The 14,209-nt window shown below is 36.1% G+C and overlaps 2 protein-coding genes across 2 annotated transcripts in view; one reads left to right on the top strand and one right to left on the bottom strand.

Moving 5' to 3' along the window:
- The window catches only part of spri (Src homology 2 domain-containing protein sprint), a 97,429-nt gene extending 91,261 nt beyond the window's left edge, over window positions 1-6,168 (bottom strand). The window contains exon 1 of the mRNA XM_043210031.2: window positions 6,009-6,168. The gene's annotated coding sequence lies outside the window, so the exon portion shown is untranslated. The remainder of the gene's footprint in view (window positions 1-6,008) is intronic.
- A 6,397-nt stretch (window positions 6,169-12,565) lies between these two features.
- Window positions 12,566-13,506, top strand: LOC108126494 (uncharacterized). Its single transcript, XM_017243101.3, has one exon. It carries the CDS (start codon window positions 12,659-12,661, stop codon window positions 13,361-13,363), a length of 705 nt encoding a protein of 234 aa, XP_017098590.1. The 5' UTR covers window positions 12,566-12,658; the 3' UTR covers window positions 13,364-13,506.
- Window positions 13,507-14,209: the final 703 nt, after the last annotated feature.

Genomic DNA, 14,209 nt, shown 5'->3' with positions numbered 1-14,209 from the left:
GATTCGAGTTTTTTTTGGAGGGGGATTATTTATTGAATTTGTGTTAAGGTTAAATAACAGCGTGAAATTGAAATGAATTGTGTGATATTAAGGCATTTGGTTAAGCTGCCGATAGATAGAGAGAGAGATTTTTTTTCCCAAAGGCCTAGGTCTAATATAATATATACTATATATTATAAATGAATACAATCTTTCCGGGGACGGGACTTTATCGCCTTGTTCTCTGGCTCTGGCCTTTGTGCCAGTTCGGTTTACCAGATAAACTCGACTGTAAATTGAATGATAAGCCCCAGCGGGTTCTGACATTCGGGCACGCATCGTAATCGGAATCTGGCGGAAAAAAAAATACATAATAATAAAAAAAAAAAATTATAAAGCAGACTCTTTGCTTCCAGATGATCATCATCATCGTTAGGATCGTAATGATGGTCTCTTAATGAGGTTGACGATGTACTAAATGGACTGAAGATGACTTTCGAGCTCAATTGGGGCCGAAGGTGACTTTGTCGCCAAGGCGATTTCGATCGCATTCTATATAGTAGCTTATATAGCCACTCAATTGATTCACTCCATAAATCAATTGATATGAAAACTACTGGGAAAAACTATCATTCAAGTCTTTTAAAGCTAAATAATAGGTCTCTTAAGGCTTAGACAGTATATTTAGACTAAAGACGCTGCCTTTTAATGTACCGCTTTTTTGGTATTTTTTATGATTTTTTTTTATACAAAAAAATACCCACTTACTAGACTTTTCTTTGAGTGCATCTGGGCAATTGAAATGCATGTGGGTCAGAATGTATTGAATGATTTCAATCAGTAACAAAAACAACAACAAAAAAGCCACAACAACAAGTGTCCCTTTAAAAGAATCTGCACAACTGGCGTCAGTATCTGTATCTGCAACAGTATCCATATCAGTATCTGTATCTATCGGATACGGGCCAACAGAGATCGCATTGACCAAGGTCAGTGGCGTTGAAGTGATGGGGTTTTTTTTCCAAATATATATCCCAAAGATACAATATCCATTAGGTTGAACTTTTACTTTCAGTTTCCAGAGAAACAGAAAAAGACCCAGAAACTGATGCCCGGCCAGCAAACAAACAAACAAACAAACTAGCTGAAGGAGACAATAGTTTGCAGGAACAACAGACACCAACGTTGACGTTGACGACGACGTCTACGCCGACTGCAGCAGAGGCCGAGGCAGAGACAGTAGCAGAGACTAGAGCAGCGACTGAGAGCAGAGACGGCAACGCCGACGCAGACCGCCAACGATATCAGCAACTGTAGGCAAACAAAACGCACAAACCAAAAAATACAAATAATAATAATAATACTAAAAAGGAAATATACTTAAAGTAATACAGTAACGACTTTAAAATACCATAAAAAATAATTTAAAAAAAGTTTTAATACCATTTTATGGTTTGAACTTGTAGCTTGGAAGAAGTCTCGGAAAGATACTTTAATATTTGTGAACTTGGTTCTTACGGGGTTTCATGATTTAATAAAGATTGTTTTCCATAAATAAGGTTTTAATATACTAGCAAATAATATACTAGAAAATACTAGATATACTAAATATACCAGATTTATAAAATATATAGAAAAAAGAACTCTTAACCTAGGAGAACTATGATATTTTAGGACTTTTATATATGGTAAGAAGTTATAAGCTCTTATTATGTCTATAAGGTTTTATTTATGAAGAATGAATATTTTTAGAGATTGTTAAGAGCTTTTAAATAATATTTGTATCTTTATAAAATTTAAAGTATTTTCAAACTCGAACCAAAGTTTAAAGTTCGAACTCTAGAAACCAAATGATCTTTTCAAGAACCTTTAAAGAGCTAGATAAGTACATATATCTAGATAGTTTCCTACCAAAACTATATCCCAAAAACCCAACTCAACTTAAACCAGAACCCAAACAAACACAAAAAACCACCAAGTATCTGTTATCCAGGGTATCTCACACTTTCGTATCTTTAAGTTAAACAAAAAAACAGGAAAAAAAAAAACAATATTTTGTTTGCAGCGCATGGCAACCAAGGAAGAAGTGGCACCAACTTGCTGAAATCTTGTGGCAGCCACAAGAAGAAGAAGAAGAAGAAGGAGGCGAACTAGATGAGGGACAGTAGGAGGTGAGCGGACAGGCGGACAAACGGACAGTGGGACAGGCATGCCTTGTTTATGAATACGCGGGCATTGTCTGAATGCTGCTGGCAGCGATGCCGGCAGACTGACTTGCCACAACAACCAGGAAGAGGTGGCAGATGGGAGATGGGGTGCCAACGATGGAGACGATGGATGTGAAGAGAGTCGCATAGCTTAGCCAAAAAAAAAAAACCAAGAAGATTTTAAAAATCAACAAATATAGATACAAGTACTACTCTTGCGCACAGATACAGGTACTAAAACAATCCAGAGGCCCAAGTGTTTGGAAACTAAACAAGAAAATATTGACAAATAGATTAAAAGTTATTAAGGGAGCTATAGCTATATGTACATGCAACATGTCTTGGTAGCTAGCAATGCGACACAAAAATATGCGGCATGCGGCATGTTGCTTGTGGCATGTAGCATGTCGCGTGGGGTGACATGTTGCCCGCAACACGTGCAGATACAGATACAGATACAGATATAGATGAGGAGTTGTGGCTTTCCAGAGATACAGACAGGGCCATGCCACTTGAATTGAGGCAGGTTCGGTCGGTGGCACACTCATTGCCAATATTTGCCATCAAATATGGTCGAAATCTATATTTAGACGCTGACGATCGAATCGAATCGAATCGATCCATTCGATCGTCGCTCTTCTTCCTCCAGGCCTGGCCTCGAACCACAATAACAAATAAACTGGCTTGGTTAACTGGCTTTCTATTGGAACAGTTGGCCCCAGACACAGATACAGATACAAATACAGATACAGATAAAGAGCCAGAGCCAGAAACTGAAACAAAAACAAGAGTGCGACTTGGGTAACTATTTTGGTGGCTGCTGCGCCCACATGGTATGGTATCCATCCATCCATCGACACTGATCACTGCCACTATCCATACCACTGATCGCCAAAACCGATCGCCAAACTGCAACCGCATTAGTCAAAGTTGACTTTTTTGGGGGGAAAAGAAACAAACTTTAAGATAATGGACTTTTTAATACCCTTTCCAGGGATGATTAAGAATTCTTAAACCTTTCAAGTCTATAAAAGTAGTCTCTAAGAAGTCCTATCCCTCCATCTTCTATCTTAAGATATTGTATCTTTTACTATCAAGCTCTTCTTATAGAGCATTAAAACCACCATCTACCCCTAGTGCTAGTATTCCTATCTTATTTTTTCGGCATTTTTTTATTGATGTGGGTGTTGCAGCCTAAATTGGCAATATCGGTGGCAAAGATCGGCGCGGAATTTTGGCTGAGATCACATGACAAAAGTGCCAAGGGCTTCCGTAAGCGGAAAAGGTCACAAAAAAATACCTAAATGGAACGGTTATATAACCAAAGATGATCGTGGATTATATAAAAAAATAAATGATTTATAAAAGTGTTATTATTTGGTTGATAAAACCTATTAAAGATCAACCTTAAAAGTATTATTCTTTGATACTTTCATTGATGATTTAATAATGTCAAGTGTGACCATTGGTACTATGATACTTAAGGAGTGACCAAACACATATATGACTCATTATATTTTGTAATTTTTTAATAACACCCATAGCCCTCATTTGTGCTAAAAATTAACCCAATTCATTTCAGAGAAAATCGCTTATGAAAGCGTGAAATACCATTTAGGCAAATGAGCTTCATAAAACGATACAAATAAAGCTCTTCTCTGCTTCAGCGAAAGATGGAAATTTATTGAAAAACGCTCTAGGGCATTTCAGAGATAATCCCATCCCCGGAATAACAGTTCACGTAATAGTCTTTTATGGGCCAAGATCGGTAACTACATACATATATACATACATACTATATATTTAAATGGTCATTGAGATAAGCTGAAATATGCGTGTAGATTAGTTACTTTTTTTTATGGGTTCTGTGGAGATTATTAGCAAAGTAAATGACCGGAGATGGCTATCAAGGGGAGAGAGAGGGCAACAGAAACGGGGGGCCAGTGAGACAAAGTCGGGCAACTCTACCTGAAACTGACCAACCCATTGATAAGAGGGCCCGGGGCCTAGTGGACTCTAATCTAAAGCTAATAAGTATGACAACCGCAAATTGCATGAGAAATTCCATATCACGGGTAGCGGGCTAACTGAGGATATGAGTAGAGGGGTACACGGACCAGTACCAGTACACCAGGTAGTGAGACACAGGTAATGACGGTAAACATTCGCGGTTTATCAGAAATCTGGTTGATGGTGTTGCACGTACAGAGAAAAAAATTAAGTTATTCAAATAAACAAACAAATAAATAACATAAATTGTGTATGCTGAACTCGATCCTCATCATTTGAGAACTCGGATCCAGTAGCTGGGAAGTGCCAGTCACGAATGCGAAAGGTATTTTTAATAAAAAAACCAGCACTAAGGTGGACGATATGAAAATGGAGTTTAAAAAAATGTTTAAAAATAGTTCAAGGTTTTAGGTTTAAAATTTTTAAAGAAAAAAGTTTCTTAAGTTTAAGATCAGTAGAGATATTATAATAAAGAGCTATCTTTATATATGTTTTAATAGCTTTAGATTCAATGTTATTATTCTTATATATTCTTTTTGAAGAAAAAGGGTCCTAAGTTTAAGATCAGTAGAGATATTATAATACAGAATATCTGTATAAATATTATAATAACTTTAATTAGAAATTCATATATTCTTACATATATTTTACATATTAAACGTAATATATTGTAATATAATATTTCATCAATATTTTCTACTCTTTTTATATTAAAATGTTATATCTTTTAAGAACCTAACTCTATAATAGAACTATTAGCTTTAAAAACATCTCAAAATATATTTACTTACTATATTTATTATAAGAACCTAGACATTTTGTTTCAAACCTACTCTAACTTCTTTATTTCCTATATTATAATATATTTAATAAAAATACTTGAACTTTTCTCTCAGTGATCTCATAGAAACCGCACTGCGGTAATAGATTCCATTCTGCGGTTTGGGGCTTTTGTGGAGGTTTTTGGTTTTGGTTACGAATTTGGGGTTTCGTCTTTTAAGATTTTTGGTTTCTTGTTTTTGGGTTTTCGGTTTTGGCATGCGATAAGTCCAAGGTATGTATTTAAGCCAATTTCTATAGCAGAGTGTAGAGCAGCTGATTAGACATTTAAAGACAATTCGCAACAATTGAAATTATCAAAATTTTTGGGTATTTATCATCAGGTGGGAATGGGAGTGGGAAGATTGTGGGGCTTTAAGTGAGTGGGAGGAAATGATAAAATTGGCAAGAATGTGGGGTAAGATAAAGGGGGGTTGAGATGAGGACGAAAGGTGGCGCAAAGTAGAATGCAAAATGCCTGGACGATTAGCAATCCACTGTCAAAATGCATTGAAAGCGAAAGACGCCACAAAAGGAATAAGGCCCAAAAGGTGCAATGTACTGAGTGGAGACGTGGAGACGTGGAGCCGTGGAGTCGCAAAAAAAAGACAACAGAGAGAAAAACGAAAGAGAGCGTCAAGAAGCAAAGAGAGTGGGGGGAAGCATTACAAACTCATATATAAGTGAGTTCAAGGAGAAAAGAGAATATAATTTTTAAACTCAAGAGATCTATAAAGGATATTGATTTTATTTATAATTATAAAAAGCAATTCTTTTCCATACTTTTCTCTCAGTGTAGCGAGAGAGAGAAGACGAGTCTTGTAAAGCCTTGTCTTGTCGATTTTTTTTTTTGCAAGTTTGCCGGCAAAAAAAAAAATGTGTAATTTTTGCTCACTGAACTTGAACTTCTGAAGCGGGGAAACTGATGAAATTGTAGATCGAGGAGGGGTACTTTTAGGATACAGTACAAGGAAGTAAATTAAATGAAATTACCCCTGGATGGCACTCCGACGATGTTCAATGTCCACTTCAAGGGACTCTTGCGATCACTCACACGAATTCCACTTCACTCTTTATTCTCACTTTATTTTATATATATTTTCCTTTTTTTCTGAAGAAGCTTCTTGCTCTCCTTACTTTCTGCTCCTCTTGATTTTGTTGTTGTTATTAAACAATTAAGTATAAATAATAATAGTGTCGCAAAAAAAAAATAAACTAAAAAAAGTGATAAAAAAAATGGGTATTTAATTGAGCGCGACACGCACTGATCTTCTGGGCGACACTCAGTTTTTGTATTTTTTGGGGGCGACTGCAACGCGATTACGGCGCGATCTTCTAGCGACTGCGACGCGATCTTTCACTGACTACGACGCTTTTCGTTTTCGTTTCGAACTTTTTTATTTTCCGCTTCGTAACTGTCGAATTCTTCGGCTTTGGCTTTCGGTTACACCGTTTCTTCCGCGATCTCGGTCTCGGTTCCGTCTGTGGCCGAGTGCGAACTCGAACTGGCTGAAGCCGCCGCGAAATCGCCGCCAGCAACCAGTGACAGCAGCAGCAATCGCCGCCGCCGCCGCAGCAGCAGCAGCAGCAGAAGCAGCAACATCAGCAGCAACAATACTGTGCGATAATAACATCGGGAATGTCTGTGGAGCTCCATAGGGCACTGTGGTCGCAGAGTTATCAAAAATTCTTAAAAGAGGATCTCAGCCTATAAGTAGAAATTTAGAATATCTAAGTTTTAATTCTCTGTTTTAGAAATAAGCCCTATTTTTAATAAAATTATTTATGGAATAAGCTTAAATAAATAGAGAAATCTTTAAGATAAGAACCATTTTTTAAAAACAGCACAAAAATTTCAATATTTTGAAAGATTTCTTTATCTAAAATTCAAAATGGCTGCTTTAAAATGGCGGTTCTTCAGGAAGAGAGCATGATGAGGTATTTTAAAGGAATATTACTAATTATAGTATAAGGTAAAAAAAGTAGTAAGGTATAAATAAGGTTTTAAGACCTAATATAACATCATTTAATGTTAGTTTATTAAATATTAAATAATAAATAAATAAAAAAGATAAGCTTGTGTTCTTCTCTTGGGGGTTTTGGGATTAAATAACAATATATCTCTTATATCTTTAGCAAAATATATCTTTATAGTAAAAAATATTCATTTTCCTTATAGTTTCAAGAGTTATAATTATTAAGTGACCCACCAATAAGTAAATAATAAAAGCTCTTTTAAATTAAAATTACAAATTCTGAAAAGATTGCAAATCTTCCATAAAACCAAGTCGATGAAGCAATGGTTCATTTTGGGCCAATAAATCGCCAAGTTAACACAAAAAGCCAAATGGCCAAATTAAAGAGCAGCAAAAAAAATAGAGAGTTCTGGCTAAAAAGTGCCACTCAACTTAATTTAACTGTAAATTATTATTGCGGCAATTAATTCCCATGTCATAGTTTATTCACCTGGTAGGGCGTTGAAACCAAAAAATAAAAAAAAACCAAACTGAATTACAGAACAAAAAAATTGATTCAAGTTGGGAAATACTTCAAGTTTAGTGAGGTATTTGAAAGTATAATTATTTCAGACGACACTTTTGATTTCCGGAAAATTCTGAAACCTGAAAGTGTTAGTATGGAGTACCACTAGGCTTCATGTTCATAGAAAGTTCGTTAGGCGTAATAACCAAGTCACGTTTTAAACCAGATTTGTTTTCATTTTTGGCCACAAAGACGAGGGTCTTAGTTTTTTTTTTTTGGGGCTTTTCATGGTGTACGCACGTTTACTGGGTCAGTACTATAGGTCAACATACATATGTACGCTTCGTCTTTCCCTCCAATTTAGGGGTCAACACTTATAGTTGACACTTTTCAGTTCGAATCTCGTATTTCAAGTCTTTGGCATTGACAGAAAATAATCTTTTGGGTAATTTCGGGAATTGAAAGGTTATCGAGGAGTCTATCTTCAAAACTGTTTGGATTGATTTTTGATTGAAGAATTTTTAGAGTAATTATTTTATTATAAATGGGGGATTTGCTAGAGCTATAGAGAGAATTTATAAAAACCCATAATTCTAAAGACTTATCTCTAGTCTTTTAATAAAATATTGTTGAAGATAATTATTAAAAAGTATATTTATGCTAAAGAATTAGTTTAAAATAAAAACAGAAAAGAAAAGCGAGATACATGGAGATATATATCTGAAGATACCGTCACATATCACCTTGGTCCAGAAGAATGACTCGCTTTGTATCTTGCTGCTTGTTTGCTCTGCTTGTTTGCTCCGCTTGATTTGTTGCTTTGTTTGCTCGGTGTCGCCTCTTTCCCCCCCACCGCCCACCTCACCCCCTGCTATGACCCAGCAACCCACCCCACCCCCATTCCATCCCACTCCACCCACTCAATAGCTATCACTTTCATTCCCATCCGGACAATATTATGCTATTCTATATATTGCTTAGCGATCGATTACAGATTGAGGATCAGTCATCACTTTTGGCTCGTTCAATTAAAACAAGCTTCTGTTTAATGCGCTTTTCCCATTTTTATTACATTCTTCAGCACTGGAAAAAATTTGGGGGGGTTTTCATATATGGTACCTGAAAATATCTATATCTTGGCAAATTCTCATCCGATTCTTGAGAGGAATACCTTAAACGATTTGTGGATCGATTTCCAGTAAATCTGCATCAAAATCTGAGAAGAAAATATTTTTCAGATTTTTTTCCAAAATTTGTGGGGAGACCCCTGCAAAATCCTGGATTTCGCTATATGGCACCTTCCGATGGCTATATCTTGGCCAATTCTCATCCGATTCTCGAGAGGAATACCTTAAACGATTTGTGGATCGATTTCCAGTAAATCTGCATCAAAATCTGAGAAGAAAATATTTTTCAGATTTTTTTCCAAAATTTGTGGGGAGACCCCTGCAAAATCCTGGATTTCGCTATATGGCACCTTCCGATGGCTATATCTTGGCCAATTCTCATCCGATTCTCGAGAGGAATACCTTAAACGATTTGTGGATCGATTTCCAGTAAATCTGCATCAAAATCTGAGAAGAAAATATTTTTCAGATTTTTTTCCAAAATTTGTGGGGAGACCCCTGCAAAATCCTGGATTTCGCTATATGGCACCTTCCGATGGCTATATCTTGGCCAATTCTCATCCGATTCTCGAGAGGAATACCTTAAACGATTTGTGGATCGATTTCCAGTAAATCTGCATCAAAATCTGAGAAGAAAATATTTTTCAGATTTTTTTCCAAAATTTGTGGGGAGACCCCTGCAAAATCCTGGATTTCGCTATATGGCACCTTCCGATGGCTATATCTTGGCCAATTCTCATCCGATTCTCGAGAGGAATACCTTAAACGATTTGTGGATCGATTTCCAGTAAATCTGCATCAAAATCTGAGAAGAAAATATTTTTCAGATTTTTTTCCAAAATTTGTGGGGAGACCCCTGCAAAATCCTGGATTTCGCTATATGGCACTTTCCGATGGCTATATCTTGGCCAATTCTCATCCGATTCTTAAGAGGAATACCTTAAACGATTTGTGGGTCGATTTCCAGCAAATCTGCATCAAAATCTGAGAAGAACATATTTTTCAGATTTTTTTCGAAAATTTGTGGGGAGACCCCTGCAAAATCCTGGATTTCGCTATATGGCACCTTCCGATGGCTATATCTTGGCCAATTCTCATCCGATTCTCGAGAGGAATACCTTAAACGATTTGTGGATCGATTTCCAGTAAATCTGCATCAAAATCTGAGAAGAAAATATTTTTCAGATTTTTTTCCAAAATTTGTGGGGAAACCCCTGCAAATCCTGGATTTCGCTATATGGCACTTTCCGATGGCTATATCTTGGCCAATTCTCATCCGATTCTTAAGAGGAATACGATGTACGATTAAAATTTTTTTGGAGAGACCCCTGCAAAATCGTGGGTTTTCGTATAAGGCCCTTTACATTGTCTATATGGCTTTCAATTTCTGTCGTCATATTTTTTTTTGAGTGCACTCTGGTGCCCTCTCCACCGGGCAGTGCTGGTGTTGTTGTTCTTGTGGTGTGCCATTGTATCGTGTCGTCGATCTCATTCGCAAATGATCTTTGTTTGCGAAATTGTAATTGTTTTTTCCATGCACAATTCAGCAACAAAAACACACTAGAAGGGGGGGCTATAAGAGAAAATGAGGCAGTCTACAAAAACAACAATACTCCAACAACAACAAGAGGAGCATGTTGCCAAGTACTTGTTTCTCGCAATTGTTGCTATTATTATTGTTGTTGTTATTGTTGTACTGTTAATGGCTTTTCTGTTTACTTTTTGCTCGTCCCCAAAAGCGGGGCGTGTTCTTTGTTTTGTTTTTGTTGCTTTTTCTAATTTTTTTTTTTATTTTTGTAGAGCTCCAAAGTTTTTTTTTTTATTTTTATAATACATACCTTAAGAAAAGGTTATTTGAATTTTTAATGCTATTTTGCAATATTTATTTTTATTTTTACTAGTATTTTCTTAGGAAAATGAGACTTAATTAAATATATATATAAATATTTTCATAGGTTTTCATATTTCGGTTAATTTAAAATTCAAATAATTATAACTTGACTATAATAAAATTTTTATCACACTTTTTCTTTAAACTTTTTCTTTAAAATTTCATAAATATTCTTAAAAACTTGTATATATTTTGTTATATTACCTTCAGATCAACCCAGAAAGGGTATAACAACCATCGGTGCCACTATGCTTTAATATATTTTGTGCTTTTCCCGTAATGATTTTTTTTCCGTATAGTACTTATGTACTTATTTCTGGCCTGTGGCCCAGTAGCCAAGCATTGAACTATGTATGCTGTAAGTCCGAGAGTCCGATTTCGATTCCTATACCTATACCTATTTCTATTTCAATTCTGGAATTGGGTTTTTTTTTTGTGTGGACTATCATTAAAATAGTTGGCTTTTTTGGCATTTTATTATAACTACTTTGCTGATTTTTTTGCTTCTAACAATAAATGATGGGAGAATAGCAAGAAAATCAACAATAAATACAAAAAACAGTACAATTAGCAGTTTTTTTGTAGTCTCTTTAAATATAAAAAAAAGTAAAATACTATAGAAAAAATCCAGGGTAGCAAATGGGTGGGTTTTACCTACATTAGGGTTAAGTTATAAGTAAGAGAAAATCATATACCATGGGTTTTGTGGAACTTTTTATGCTAAAGTTTCGTAGATATTTTAAAGATTTTAAAAAAATTAAAAAAAGACTTTGAAAATTGATCATTAAGTAAACTTTCCCATGCTTTCTCTCATAAGTTTCTTAGGTTTTAAGTTCTTTTCCTATAAAGGTTGAGTTCTTTTCTTAAATTTCAGGTACTACTGGTCTTAAAATTGTTTTTCCTGATATATACCAGAGACATCATATAGCATAAAGTAGTATAATACAACTATAATATAAAATATACTTCTTTTGTAAAGCCCTGACAAGAACCAGCTATCATACAGTCTTGACAAAAATTACCTTTTAAATAGTGTTTTAATGTAAACCTTTACTTCTCAATTCTCATAAAAGTACCAGGTATCATATAGTCCAAAAAACTTCCAAAAATCTCTTCCTATTCAGTTTTTTTTTTATAAAAAAACCGCCTTTAAAACCACCTGAAAAATTGTGAGTTTAATTCTCCCATTCACTTTCAACGAAGAATGAATGAATGAATGGATGGACGGACGGATGATTGTCCGGGTAAGTGGCTCATTAGGTGCGGAGGAGGTCATGTGAACCATTTTAGTTGAAATTTCATAACTTGAAGATGAGCTTACCCAGGGGCAGAGGGGCAGAACACCTGAGCGCCCTCCCAGCGGGGCTAATGGAATTTTAACGTTACAAGACCACCCCACCACCCACTCTGCCACAACCCCCCAATATCCACCCCACTCCTTCGGAAAAAACATCCTGGCAAGTAACCACCGACCAGAATTAATGCGAAAGTGGCGCATGCTGCTAATGTGTCCTTATTAGCGGACATACCCCCACTCTGATGTTCCTCCCTTAGAACCGACACATCCTGTAAGCTCTCCCCCGTAATCGTTGTCCTGGCCTAATCCACTGGAAACATCATTTTGAGCACCTGTTTAATTGCGTTAATCACCAGAAGCAAACATTATATTGCCAACGCCCCTCAGACGATGGGATGGTATTTGTTGTTGCCTGGAGGGGTGCTCCTTGCTCCTTGGATTCTTGATTCCCTCGAAGGAACTTTGAACTTTCAGCCTCGACCCATAATAATGCTAATTTTTATGGACTTTCTCTTGAACGCAGCTGGATGAAAGTGTCTCTAGTAATGGTATAAACTAAACGGTTATGGAGATTAAAGTAATTTTTAGAATAATTTTTATGATGTATTTTAGCCTATTTTAAAAAAGTTATAGGATATATAAGACCAATTTCTTTGGGTTCGGCTTGTTTGACTTTAAATATAGATAGTTTTAGAGTTTCAGTTTAAAAGCTTTAATATTTTTTTTTCAAAAAAAGCAAACTCATAGTAACCTCAGAGTTATACTTTCCAACCTTTTCCAGAGAGAGACTCTGATACCTTAATTATATAGTCACCTTGTCTGAAATCCCCGAGAATCCCTGAGAATAATGTTCCGACCACAATACAACTTCAAGATCATCGTCGTGGGGGACTCTGATGTGGGCAAGTCCTGCATCCTGATGCGCTTCGCGGCAGGACGTTTCAGTGGCCAAAATAATTCCACCGTGGGCATTGACTTCAAGGTACGCAGCGTGGAGCTGGGCGGGACCAGCGTTAATCTACAAATCTGGGACACGGCCGGTGAGGAGCGTTTCCGATCGCTTATTCCGTCCTATTACCGGCGAGCCCATGGCATCCTGCTGGTCTACGACCTCACATCGTTGGAGAGCTTGCGCAACTTGGACGAATGGCTGTCTGAGATCGGAAGGTACTGTCCGAAGGGCGTCTGCGTGATGATGGTCGGGAATAAGTGCGATGATTTGGACAACCGTCGTGTGTCCCAGGCACAGGGTATTGACTTTGCTGCCAGACGGGGCCTCGGCTTCCGCGAAGTGTCCGCCAAAAGTGGCATGAACATCGCAGATGCCGTCCTATCCCTGGCTTTGGATATCTACAATACCCGGATACTGGAGCCCCCCGTTGCTCAATGTTTGCTCCCACAACCCGGCTGGGATGCCAGCATCAATATCGAGGATGAGGAGGCAAAATACGATGGACCGGAGCACTGGCGACGATTGCGGGAAGATCGTTCGGCGATACGTCTGACAGGCGGGACTGACCAGAGAATCCAGAACTTCAATTCCTGTTGTTAAAAAAAATTCCATATTATGGCCAAAGGATACACTATGTGGAGAACTATAACCCACAACATAAGCTGCCAATTATGTTTCATCCTGCACTGAGAGAAATTTCATTTATTATTTGTGTTAAATCTTTGTGGTTTGTTGGAAAATTGAATAAAGAATTTAAGAAAAATTATTCAAAAGTTTTTCTAATTGTAAAATAATTTTATAAAAATATTTTGAATATTAAAAGGTTTGTAAGAAATAAATAAATAATTGAAATGGAGATTTCTGCATTAACTCTATAATATACATATGTAGGTTTAATATAGGTAAGGATAATATATATTAGGATATATATATAGCATAATATATATATAAAATATAGGATTATATAGATTTTGATTCAAAAATAAAATATTACTGTATTAAAAGCTAAATTTGTATATTTTATTATCTCTTATATCTTTAAGAATATTTATTTTTTCATGTTTTTAAATTCTTAGATTTTTAATAAATTTCTTTACTAGTTTTTCTTTAATATTTTAATTATTTGGATTTATTTTTAAAGTATTTCTTGCATTAATTTTCTTGAAATCAAATTATATACAATATTAATGTTAAAAAAAGAAATATTACCATATTATTATGTAGTATTTTATATTCTACGTAATGCAAGTATTTAAAAAAAAACCCCTATATTTTTGTTTTTCTCAGTGTAACTCTTATTTATCCCCTGATTTTGTTGTCCTTCTCCAGAGCCTTAATTTCGTGCCTCATTCCGGGGACAAACTAAGGCAATCAAATCGTTTCGCAATTGTCCGGCCGCAATTTTGACGGGCTTACTTTGATGTCCGGAAGAGAAGAGGCCATAAA

This window comes from Drosophila bipectinata, chromosome XL, assembly GCF_030179905.1.
Source record: "Drosophila bipectinata strain 14024-0381.07 chromosome XL, DbipHiC1v2, whole genome shotgun sequence".
Lineage (NCBI taxonomy): Eukaryota > Metazoa > Arthropoda > Insecta > Diptera > Drosophilidae > Drosophila > Drosophila bipectinata.
The sequence above is the reverse complement of the archived record's forward strand: the minus strand, read 5'-3'. Positions and strand labels throughout refer to the sequence as shown.